Source organism: Stegostoma tigrinum, chromosome 38 (genome assembly GCF_030684315.1).
Source record: "Stegostoma tigrinum isolate sSteTig4 chromosome 38, sSteTig4.hap1, whole genome shotgun sequence".
Classification (NCBI taxonomy): Eukaryota; Metazoa; Chordata; class Chondrichthyes; order Orectolobiformes; family Stegostomatidae; genus Stegostoma; species Stegostoma tigrinum.
In genome coordinates this window covers 26,645,633-26,659,079 of record NC_081391.1, presented here as the reverse complement: position 1 = coordinate 26,659,079, position 13,447 = coordinate 26,645,633, and the positions used below count along the sequence as shown (strand labels likewise).

Sequence of the window (13,447 nt, the reverse complement as noted above, 5' to 3'; positions counted from 1 at the left end):
AATCATCTGCACATGATCAGACAATAGTTCATTAATTCAATTTTATAAAAAATAATTCATTATACCATGCTTTGGACTCAAGATCATAAACTCGGAACTCCTAGACAAGCATGACTTCAAATGGAGTAACCTCAACCTCGATCATTTTCATTTGCTAAACCACCTTTCTTGAATCTGTTCAGTGTGTGTTTGTGCATAAGAACAATTGAAGCAGGAAAGAAAACAGGTAGTGCCAAGAAAAATAGACAGAAATAAAACTAAAGAGAGGTCGACATTAGTCAGGACCAAGGCACGTAAGTTACTTGAAATTAAAATTTAAAACAGGAATTAGGAAGAATTTATTTATAAAAACAAATGTGTGGATTTATATGCAAGGCTGAGTCTCTCGCTCCTTACATACACCTTGTTTTTCCTGAGTTGTTAATCATGCTCTGCTACTCATCCATATGCCATGATAACAGTTTTTGTCAACCAGTCACAAACCGTAAGCATTATCTCAGAAACAGAACCCACGTCATAAGTATTACTAAGCAACATCCACTAGCCTTCTGAACTAGCCACTCTTCTGAGGGAGGATACATCAGAGGACAGGTGCAGCAAGGCAATGTGGGTAGAGGTCAAGAATAGGGAAGGTGAAATCACAATGCTGGGGTATACCATAAGCCTCCCAACAATCATCAGAAGATAGAAGAGAGACTATGTAGACAGATTTTGGAATGATGTAAAAACAGCAGGGTTGTTGTGGTGAGATAATGGGAACTGCAGATGCTGGAGAATTCCAAGATAATAAAATGTGAGGCTGGATGAACACAGCAGGCCAAGCAGCATCTCAGGAGCACAAAAGCTGACGTTTCGGGCCTAGACCCTTCATCAGAGAGGGGGATGGGGAGAGGGAACTGGAATAAATAGGGAGAGAGGGGGAGGCGGACCGAAGATGGAGAGTAAAGAAGATAGGTGGAGAGAGTGTAGGTGGGGAGGTAGGGAGGGGATAGGTCAGTCCAGGGAAGACGGACAGGTCAAGGAGGTGGGATGAGGTTAGTAGGTAGCTGGGGGTGCGGCTTGGGGTGGGAGGAAGGGATGGGTGAGAGGAAGAACCGGTTAGGGAGGCAGAGACAGGTTGGACTGGTTTTGGGATGCAGTGGGTGGGGGGGAAGAGCTGGGCTGGTTGTGTGGTGCAGTGGGGGGAGGGGACGAACTGGGCTGGTTTAGGGATGCAGTAGGGGAAGGGGAGATTTTGAAACTGGTGAAGTCCACATTGATACCATATGGCTGCAGGGTTCCCAAGCGGAATATGAGTTACTGTTCCTGCAACCTTCGGGTGGCATCATTGTGGCACTGCAGGAGGCCCACGATGGACATGTCATCTAGAGAATGGGAGGGGGAGTGGAAATGGTTTGCGACGGGGAGGTGCAGTTGTTTGTTGCGAACTGAGCGGAGGTGTTCTGCAAAGCGGTCCCCAAGCCTCCGCTTGGTTTCCCCAATGTAGAGGAAGCCGCACCGGGTACAGTGGATGCAGTATACCACATTGGCAGATGTGCAGGTGAACCTCTGCTTAATGTGGAATGTCATCTTGGGGCCTGGGATGGGGGTGAGGGAGGAGGTGTGGGGACAGGTGTAGCATTTCCTGTGGTTGCAGGGGAAGGTGCCGGGTGTGGTGGGGTTGGAGGGCAGTGTGGAGCGAACAAGGGAGTCACGGAGAGAGTGGTCTCTCCGGAAAGCTGACAGGGGAGGGGATGGAAAAATGTCTTGGGTGGTGGGGTCGGATTGTAAATGGCGGAAGTGTCGGAGGATAATGCGTTGTATCCGGAGGTTGGTAGGGTGGTGTGTGAGAACGAGGGGGATCCTCTTAGGGCGGTTGCGGCGGGGGCGGGGTGTGAGGGATGTGTTGCGGGAAATGCGGGAGACGCGGTCAAGGGCGTTCTCGATCACTGTGGGGGGAAAGTTGCGGTCCTTAAAGAACTTGGACATCTGGGATGTGCGGGAGTGGAATGTCTTATCGTGGGAGCAGATGCGGCGGAGGCGGAGGAATTGGGAATAGGGGATGGAATTTTTGCAGGAGGGTGGGTGGGAGGAGGTGTATTCTAGGTAGCTGTGGGAGTCGGTGGGCTTGAAATGGACATCAGTTACAAGCTGGTTGCCTGAGATGGAGGGTTGTTGTGGTGGGTGATTTTAACTTCCCCTATATTGACTAGGACTCACTTTGTGCTAGGGCCTTGGATGGGGCAGAATTTATAATTCAGGACAGATTCTTGACACAATATGTAAACAGTCCAACTAGGGAAGGGATTATACTGGACCTGGCTCTGGAAATGAGCCCAGCCAGGTCAGTGAAGTTTCAGTAGGGGAGCATTTCTGGAGGACTGACCATAGTATTGTGATTTTTAAGAAACCCATGAATAGAGATAACAGCAGTCCTTGGGCAAAGGTGTTAAACTGGTGAAAGGCAGCCTACAACGATAGTAGGCAGGAACTGGAGAATTTTAATTGGAGGTGGCAGTTTGAGGGTAAATCCACATTGGACTTGTGGGAGTAATTCAAATGGCAGTTGATACGAGTTCAGGAAAGGCACCTTCCTGTGAGAATGAAGGATAGGTTGTCAAGTTATGTGAACTTTGGATGAACAGGGAAGTCATGACCTTGGTTAGGAATAAAAAAGGAAACTTATATAAGGCCTAGGAGGATGGGAACTGGTGAAACCCTTGAATCATATAAAGAAAGTCAGAAAGAACTTAAACAAGGAATTAGAAGGGCTGAAATGGGTCATGAAAAGTCATGAGCAAACAGTATTCAGGAGAATCCCAAGGCTTTATATACATATATAAAAAGCAAGAGCGAAGCCAGGGAAAGGGTCCAGCCACTCAAAGACAAAGGATGGAATCTATGTGTGGAGTCAGAAGAGGTAGGTGAGGTCCTAAATGAATACTTTGTGTCAGTATTCACCAAAGAGAAGGAATTGGTGAAGGATGATCTCAGGAATGGGAGTGTCGAGTTTCTAAACCAAGTTGCTATTAAGAAGGAAGAAGTGTTACGCATCTTGAGTAGATAAATCCGTAGGACCTGCTGGGATCTATCCCAGAATATTGAGGGAGGCAAGAGATCTAGCATTGATAGACATCTTTGTATCCTCATTGGCCACAAGTGAGATCCCAGAGGACTAGAGAATAGCCAATGTTGTCCCATTGCTTAAGAAGGGTAGCAGGAATAATCCTGTAAATTACAGACTTGTGAGTGTCACATCGGTGGTAGGGAAATTACAGGAAAACATTCTGAGGGACAAGATATATATACATTTAGAAGCAAATGGACTTATTAGCGATAGAACGCATGGTTTTGTACAGGGGAGGTCATGCCTCATTAACTTTATCGAGTTTGTTAAGGAGGTGACGAAGATGATTGATGAGGAAAAGGTGGTTCATTTACATGGACTTCATAAAGCCTTTGACAAAGTTCTTTGTGGCAGACCAATACAAAAGATGCAGTCACATTGTATCAGGGTGAGTTGGCAAGACAGACTCAGAGCTGGCTTAGTCATAGGAGACAGGGTAGTGCCTTCTCCTTATACCCCTTGATCCCCTTACCAATCAAGAATCTATCTATCTGCCTTAAATAGACTCAATGACTTGGCCTCTACATTCTTGTTCAGCACATGTGCAATCATCTGCGAACACTCTCACTTCTCACTTTATGATGGAGGGATGGTCATTGATGAAGCAGCTGAAGATGCTATGCACTTAGGACACTACCCTAAGGAACTCCCACAGTGACGGTCTCGAGCTGAGATGATCGAATTCCCACAATCAAAATCAACTTTCTTTGTGGTAGGTATGACTCCAACCCAGCAGAATTTTCCCTCTGATGTACACTACCTCCACTTTTACAAGGGCTTCTTGAGAATCTGTTAAGTCAAATGCTGCTTTGATAACAAGGAAAATCACTTCCAGCTCACCTCTGGAGTTCAACACTTTTGTCCATGTTTGGACCGAGGCACTTATCAAATCATTACTTGATAGTAGCAGTACCATGAAAAATAGGTTAATGGGGCCATAACTGCTCAAGTTGGATTTGTCCTACCTATTGTTGATAGGAAATACCTGGGCAATTTACCACACTGATGTCTGATGTCATTGCAGCTGTGGATTTTGGATTTGAAATCATCACATGCAGTAAAGGCCTGCAGATTGTAGAATTTCAGTGCATGTGTTATGACCATAAGACATAGGTGCAGAAGCAGGCTATTCAGCCCATTGAGTTTACCCTCTATTCAATGAGAACATTACTGTCCTCAATGTCCCTTCTCCCCACACCCTTGATTCTTTAACTGTTAAAATAACTGTCAATTGTAGTCTTGAAAATATTTAATGACACAGCCTCCTCAGCCCTCTGTGGTAAAATTCCACAAATTCACTACCCTAAGATAAGAAATTCCTCTTCATCCATGTCTTAAAAGGGTGCCCCTTTGTTCTGAGGTTATGCCCTCTGGTCCTAGACTCTCCCACAAGAGTAAACAAACTTTCCACATCTAGGATCACTGGGCCCGAAATGTTAACTTTGATATCTTTCCACAGATGCTGTGAGTTTGACCTGCAATTTCTGTCTTTGCCCTAAGAATCTTGTATGTTAAACTGCACAAATTATTTCAGCTCAGGAAGAGAGCAACCCCTGTGGATATAATTACATTCTAAACATCTAGGCTGAATTTGGCCGAAAACATCCATGTTGCTCAAATCAAACACAATGCACTGAGTTTTATTTAAAGTTAATCCTGAAACATTGTATTTTTAGGCTTCAACTTGGATAGTGTGAACAAGAGAGAGGAGGTTTCCTTAGAACATAGAACAAATCAGCACAGAGCAAAGTCCTTCGGCTCTCAATGTTGCACCAAACTGTGAACTAAACTAAGCCCCTCCCCCTACACTATCCCATCATCATCCATATGCTTATCCAAGGACTGTTTAAATGCCCCTAATCTGGCTGAGTTAACTACATTGGCAGGCAGGGCGTTCCACGCCCTTACCTCTCTCTGAGTAAAGAACCTGCCTCTGACATCTGTCTTAAATCTATCACCCCTCAATTTGTAGCTGCGCCCCCTTGTACAAGCTGAAGTCATCATCCTCAGAAAAAGACTCTCACTGTCCACCTTATCGAATCCTCTGATCATCTTGTATGTCTCTATTAAATCCCTTCTTAGCCTCCTTCTCTCCAATGAGAACAGTCCCAAGTCCCTCAGCCTTTCTTCATAGGGCCTGCGCTCCAGACCAGGCAACATCCTGGTAAATCTCCTCTGCACCTTCTCCAATGTTTCCACATCCTTCCTGTAATGGGGCGACCAGAACTGCACACAATATTCCAAATGAGGACGCACTAGCGTTTTGTACAGTTGCAGTATGACATCACGGCTCCGGAACTCAATCCCTCTATCAATAAAACCTGACACACCGTAAGCCTTCTTAACAGCACTATCAACCTGGTGGCAACTTTCAGGGATCTATGTACATGGACACTAAGATCCCTCTGCACATCCACACTACCAAGAATCTTTCCACTGACCCAGTATTCTGCCTTCCTATTATTCTTCCCAAAGTGAATCACCTCACATTTATCCGCATTGAACTCCATTTGCCACCTTTCAGCCCAATTCTGCAGTTTATCCAAGTCTCCCTGCAACCTGCAACATTCTTCCACACTGTCCACCACTCCACCGACTTTAGTGTCATCTGCAAACTTACTAACCCATCCACCTATACCTGCGTCCAAGTCATTTACAAAAGTGACAAACGGTAGTGGTCCCAAAAAAGATTTTTGAGGCACACCACTAGTAACTGGACTCCAGGTTGAATATTTTCCATTAACCACCACCCATTGCCTTCTTACAGAAAGCCAGTTTCTAATCCAAACTGCTAAATCTGTCTCAATCCCATGCCTCTATTTTCTCCAATAGCCTACCATGTGGAATCTTATCAAAGGCTTTACTGAAGTCCATGTATACCATGTCAACTGCCCGGCCCTCATCCACACGCTCGGTCACCTTCTCAAAAAAGTCAATGAGGTTTGTGAGACACGGCCTGCCCTTGACGAATCCATGCTGACCATCTCCAATCAAATTGTTGCTTGCTGGATGATTATAAATCCTATCTCTTACAATCCTTTCCAAAACTTTTCCTACAACAGACGTAAGGCTCATAGGTCTACATTTACTTGGGTCATCCCTACTGCCCTTCTTGAACAAGGGCATAACATTTGCAATCCACCAGTCCTCTGGTACTAAACCTGTAGACAATGAGGACTCAAAGATCAAGGCCAAAAGCTCCACCACCTCCTCCCTAGCTTCCCAGAGAATTCTCGGGAAAATCCCATCTGGCCCAGGGGATTTACCTACCTTCACGCCTTCTTGAATTGATAACACCTCCTCCTTACTAACCATAATCATTTCAATTCTAGTAGCCCGTAACTCAGTCATCTCCTCTACAATATTCTCCATTCCTCAGTGAAAACAAATGAGAAATAATCATTTAGCACCTCTCTGATCTCCACAGGGTCCACACACAATTTCCCACTTCTGTCTTTGACTGGCCCTATTCCTAACCTAGTCATCCTCTTATTCCTCACATACCTATAGAAAGCTTTAGGGTTCTCCTTTATTCTACCTGCCATTATCGGCTCACGTCCCCTCCTTGCTCTTTTTAACTCTCTCTTTAAATCCTTCCTAGCTAATCTGTAACTCTCTATTGCCTCATCTGAACCATCTCGTCTCATCGTCGCATAAGCCTCCCTCTTCCGCTTAACAAGAGATACAATTTCTTCAGTAAACCACGGTTCCCTTACCTTATCACTTCCTCCCTGCCTGACAGGGACATACCTATCAAGGACACACAATATCTGTTCCTTAAACCAGCTCCACATTTCGACTGTCCCCATCCCCTGCATTTTGCTAACCCTCCTAAGTCTTGTCTAATCGCATTATAATTGCCCTTCCCCCATCTATAACTCCTGCCCTGTGGCATGTTCCTATCCCTTTCCATCGCTAAACTAAACATAACCGAATTATGGTCACTCTCTCCAAAGTGCTCACCTACCACTAAATCAAACACCTGGCCTGGTTCATTACCAAGTACCAAATCCAGTGTGGCCTCCCCTCTTGAGTCCCATACTGAGTCAAGAAACCCTCCTGCACAGATTGGACAAAAACTGATCCATCCGACGCACTAGAGTTATAGCATTTCCAAACAATTTTACGGAAATTAAAGTCTCCCATAATAACAACCCTGTTCCTTTCACTTCTGCCCAGAATAGTTTTGTCAATCCTCTCCTCCACATCCCTGGGACTTTGTGGAGGCCTATAAAAAACTCCCAGCAGTGTTACCTCTCCTCTCCTGTTTCTGACCTCAGCCCATACCACCTCAGTAGACGATTCTTCATCAAAAGTTCTTTCAGCCAAGGTTACACTGTCCTTGACTAACAAAGCCACACCTCCCCCTCTTTTTCCACGTTCCCTGACCTTAATGAAAGATCTAAACTCTGGAACCTGCAATATCTATTCCTGACCCTGCTCTATCCATGTCTTAGCAAGTAATAGCTGAAGATAATCATCGTAAGATTTTGAGCAGGAGGGAGCTAATTCTTCCAAATAAGTTAAATTGAAGACCCTTCCTTAACTGACAATTAGCGCTGGTTATCATCATACAAACATACAAATTAGGAGCAGAACTAGACCATTCAGTCCATTGAGACTGTTCTATCATTAGAAAGGTCACAACTGATCTGATTATAGTCTCTGCTCCACATTCCCACCTACATCAATTAGTTTTGATGTCCTTGTTAGTCAAGAGTCAACCCACCTCTACCTTTAAAATATTGAATAGCTCCATGAGATGGGAAGACAATACAGCAGAGGAAGGCCATTCAGCCTGCTGCATCTGCTTCACAATTCATTGAGATTGTGGTTGACCTGATAACTTCAATTCCAATTTCCTGCCTTTTCCCCGTAACCGTTGATTCCCTCATTGATTAAAAATCTGTCTATCACAGCCTTGAATATACTTAATGACACAGTTTCAACAGCCCTCTGCAGGAAAGAATTCCACAGATTTACTACATCCTGAGAGAGAAATTCTTTTTCATCTATGTCTAAAATGGGTGATTCTGAGATTATGCACTCTGGTCCTGCACTCTCCCTCAAGGGGAATCAACCTCTCTGCATCTACCGTTTTGAGTCCCCTAAGAATTTTATGCGGTTCAATATAAAGTTGCCTCTCATTTGTCTAAACTCCAAGCAATATAAGTACAACTAACTCATCCCCTCCTCTTAAGACCCTCCTGCATATCCAGGATCAGCTAAGTGAACGTTCTCTGGATTGCCAATACCCGTAAATGTTTCCTTTAATAAAAGGTCCAAAACTGCTCATAATGTTCTAGCTGTGGTCTGATTAGTGCCAAGTGTAGTTTTATCAATACCTCACTATTTTAATATTCCAATTTCTTTGAAATAAAGATCAACATTCCATTTGCCTTCCCTACAATCTGCTGACCCTACTTGCCTGTTTTTTGAGATTTATGCACAAGGACTCCCAAACCCATCTGTGCTATAACTTTCTGCATTCTTTCTGAATCAAAATAATATTCAGCTCCAGTATTCTTCCCGCTAAAGTGCATAACATCACATTTACCCACATTATATTCAATCAGCCAAGTTTTTAACCAGTCACAGAACATAGAACACAGAAGTGTACAGCACAGGAACGGGTCCTTTGGCCCACAATGTTATGCCGAACATGACACCAAATGGAGCTAATACCTTCTGCCTGCCCTTGGCCCATATCCCTCTATTCCTTGCATATTCCTGTGCTTATCTAAAAGTCTCTGAAATGCCCCTATTGCATCTACCTCCATGATACCTGGCAGTGTGTTTGAGACTCCAACAATTCTGTGTAAAAAAAACTTGCCCCTCACATATCCTTTGAAGTTTCCCCCTCACCTTAAATTCCCTGAGTACTAGACATTTCAACTCTGAGAGAAAGATTCTGACTGTCAACCCTGTCTATGCATCTCATAATTTTGTAGACTTCTATCAAGTCTCACCTAGCCACCGCTGCTCAAGACAAAACAACCCGAGTTTTTCTAGCTTCTCCTTATAGCTCATACCCTGTAATCCAGGCAGTATCCTGGGAAACCTCTTCTGCCTCCTCTCCAAAGCCTCCACATTCTCCCTGTAATGTGGCAACAGAATTGAACACAATACTCTAAATGTGGCCTAATCAAAGCCTTGTAACATCTGACTCTTATAATCAACGCCCCAACCAATACAGGCAAGCATGCCATGCACCATTTTTAGCACCCCATCTACTTGCGTGGCCACTTTCAAGAAGCTACGGACTTGAACCCCAAGATCTTTCTGTATATCAAAGCTGTTCAGAGTCCTGCCATTAACTGTATATTTTCCCTTAACATTAGATCTCCCAAAATGCAGCACATCACACTTACCTGGATTAAACTCCATCTGCCATTTCTCCACCCATATGGAGTGGAGAACTGATCGAGATCCCATTGCAACCTTTGATAACCTTCTACATCATCCACAACTCCACCAATCTTTGAATCGTCTGCAAACTTATGAACCCACCCATCTCCATTTTCATCCAAGTTATTTGTATGTATATATCACAAACAGCAGAGGTCCCAGTATGGATCCCTGCAGAACACCGCCGGTCATAGACATCCAGCCTGAAAAACACCAATTGGCAAACCAATTCTAAATCCATGTGGCCAAGTCACCATGGATCCCATGCATCTTAATCTTTTTTAGAACATAGAACATAGAACATATACATAGAACATAGAACACTACTGCACAGTACAGGCCCTTTGACCCTCAATGTTGTGCCGACCTGTGAAACCAAACTGAAGCCCATCTAACCTGCACTATTCCATTATTATCCATATGTTTATCCAATGACTATTTAGACGCCATTAAACTTGGCAAATCTACTACTGTTGCAGGCAGGGCATTCCACACCCTTACTACTCTCTGAGCCTAACTTGAGGAACTTTGTCAAAAGCCTTACTAAAATCCATGTAAATAACATCCACTGCTCTACCCACATCGATCACCCTCGTCACCTCCTCAAAAAATTTAATCAAGTTAGTAAGACATGACCGGCCCTGCACACAGCGATGCTGACTATCCCCAATTAGGCCATGTTTTTCCAAGTGCGTGTAAATCCTATCCCTAAGAATTCTCTCCAATAGCTTCTCAACAACTGGTGAGAGACTCACCGGTCTATAGTTTCCTGGATATCCCTATTTCCCTTCCCATCTGCAGACCAGATGGTGGGAGTATTCGCTGACATCTTTAACCTCTCCTTACTATGAGTTGAAGTCCCCATCTGCTTCAAGAAGACTACCATCATCACAGTGCCGAAGAAAAGTCATGCAGCATACCGCAATGACTACTGCCCAGCGGCTCTGATGTCCATCATTATGAAGTGCTTTGAGAGGTTAGTCATAGCCCACATCAACTACTGCCTACCAAATTGCCTCAATCCTTTGCAATTTGCCAGCCAGTGGAACAAGTCCACAGCAGATGCCATCTCCCTATACTCATCCCTGGAATAATTGGATAACAAGGATATCCAAGTCAGGCTCCTACTTATTGATTATATTTCTGCCTTCAACACCATAATTTCAAACAAACTCATCTCTAAACTCCAATACCTAGGATCTGCTCCGCTCTCTGTAACTGGATCCTCGACTTTCTGATCCATAGACCGCAATCAGTAAGAATAGGTGACAACACCTCCTCCACTATAATCCTCAACACCAGTGCCACAAAAAGCTGTGTACTCAGCCCCCTACTATACTCCTTATAACTCTTGGCTGTGTGGCCAAGTTCTGTCACAACTCCATTTACACGTTTGCTGATGAAACCATTGTTCTAGGCCTGATCTCAAACAATGACAAGACAAAACACAGGAAAGAGAATGCTTAGCAGCATGGTGTGGGAAATCTTTCCATCAATGTCAGCAAAATAAAGGAGCTGGTCATTGACTTCATCAGAGTGGAGGGCATGCTCCTGTGTGCATCAGTGGTGCTGAAGTCGAGATGGTCGACAGAGTCAAGTTCCGAGGAATGATGATCACCAACAATCTGTCCTGATCCACCCATGTCAATGCAATGTCAAGAAAGCACTACAATGTCTCTACTTCCTCAGGAGACTAAGGAAATTTGGCATGTCTGCAAGGACTCTGACCAATTTTCATAGATGCACCTTTGAAAGCATTCTATCTGGATGCATCACAGCTTGGTTTGGCAACTGCTCTTCCCAAGGTTGCAAGAAATTACAAAGAGTTGTGAACACAGGCCAGTCTATCACGCAAGCCAGCCTTCCATTCATTGACTCCACCTATACTTCCGGCTGCCTCAGGAAAGCAAACAACATCAAAGACCCCTCCCACCCCAGTTATACTCTCTGTCACCCTCTTCCATCAGGCAGAAAACATAAAAATTTGTACACATGTATAAGCAGATTCAGGAACAGCTTCTTCCCCGCTGTTATTAGACTTCTGGATGGACCTCTCAATTTTAAATTTCAGGGTGATCTCTCTCTCTCCGAACCTTCTCTGCAGCTTTAACATTATATTCTTCACTCTGTTCTATTACCCTATGCATTTTGTATGGTATGATCTACCTATACCGCACAGAAAACAAAACTTTTTACTGTACCTAGATACAAGTAACAATAATAAGTCAAATCAAAGATTTTTGAAGATGACATCAAATTGAAAAACAGCTGCAAAATGTAGTCGTCAGCCAGAAGATTTGGAAAATTTTAGAAATGTTCAATAATTTGACTTAGGAAAGTAGGAAAAAAGTAGAAGAAGAGACTAGCTTGTAAATATTAAAGTACTAGAAGCCTTAATTAATCTAATAGGAAGGAAGAACAGTTAACGTAAATGTCAGCCCCTTAGAAATCAGGCTGGGAAATGAATAAAGGGAACAAAAAATATCAGAGGTTTTGAACAAATATTTTGCCTCTGCTTTTGCAGCAGACCATTTAAAACACCCCGATAATAGTAGAAAACCAACAGAGGAATCTTAGAAAATCAAAATCATGAGGGAAAAAACCTCTCATCAGAGTAATGTGACTAAAGGCTGATAAAGCTCCTTAAACCTGATGGCCTACATTCTTGTGATAGAAGTGAAATGGTTACATATATAGTGGATGCACTGGTTGGAATCATCCTGTTAATGCCTGTCACAGAATCTTGGCCTGATTAGTTGATCTGATTTCCTCTGGAACAAAATTTATTGCATGTCACAAAAAAAAATCAGAGTTACCCTGTCAATATAATGATCGCAACAACACACCAGCAGCTCCATCTGCATCATACCTTGTTTTCTTACTACTGTTGCTTAAACTGCCAGCAGCTTGACTTTCACGATGCAGCAAAGAAGCCATCATAAGAGATGCTGCTGCATACCTAAATAAAAATAATATATATCAGTCACCAATGTCTGTGAAAGAATCAAGTCAAAAAGCAAAATTTTCATTTCCTTGGATGCATACCTATAGTACCCAGTTTCCAGAGATGAAAGAATATGCAGTTATATAGAACATGGAACATAGAACAGTACAGGATCTTCGGCCCACGATGTTGTGCCAGCCTATTATCCTACTAAGATCAACCTACCCTGCATACCCAACATTCTCCTATCATCCATTTGCCTATTCAACAGTCGCTTAAAATTCTCTAAATTATCTGACTCCACTACCACTGCCAGCAGCACATTCCACATGCCCACCACTCACTGTGGAAAGAATCTACCTCGAACATCTCTCCTATTCCATCCTCCAATCGCCTTAAAATATGTCACCTCGTAATAGTCATTTCCGCCTTGGGAAAAGTCTCTGACTATCCTCTCTATCCATGCCTGTCATCATCTTGTACACCTCTATCAAGTCACCGCTCACCCTTCTTTGCTCCAATGAAAAAAAGCCCTAGCTCCCTCAGCCTTTCCTCATAAGACATGCCCTCCAGTCCAGGTAGCATCCTGGTAAATCTCCACTGTACCCTGTCTAAAGCTTCCACACCCTTTCTAAAATGAGGTGACCAGAACTGAACACAATATTCCAAGTGTGGTCTAACCAGGGTTTTACAGAGCTGCAGCATAACCTCACAGCTCTTAAACTCAATTCCCTGTCAATGAAAGCCAACAAACCATATGCCTTCTTTACAACCCTATCAACATGGGTTGCAACTTTGAGGGATCTATGGACGTAGATCCCAAGATCCCTCTGTTCCTCCACACTGCCAAGAATCCTGCCATTAATCCTGTACTCTGCATTCAAATTGACCTTCCAAAATGAATCACTTCACACTTTTCTGGGTTGAATTCTATCTATCACTTCTTTGCCCAGCTCTGCATCTTGTCAATGTCCCGTTGCAACCTACAA

The 13,447-nt window shown here is 43.6% G+C and overlaps 1 protein-coding gene across 1 annotated transcript in view; it reads right to left on the bottom strand.

Moving 5' to 3' along the window:
• The window catches only part of si:dkeyp-118h9.7 (sacsin), a 67,633-nt gene extending 55,182 nt beyond the window's left edge, over positions 1-12,451 (bottom strand). Inside the window, exons 1-2 of the mRNA XM_059640745.1 lie at positions 12,384-12,451; positions 7,466-7,508 (exon numbers count right to left, since the gene is read on the bottom strand). Of these exons, the coding sequence (XP_059496728.1) occupies positions 7,466-7,508; positions 12,384-12,451 (111 nt within the window). The remainder of the gene's footprint in view (positions 1-7,465; positions 7,509-12,383) is intronic.
• Between the last annotated feature and the right edge of the window lie 996 nt (positions 12,452-13,447).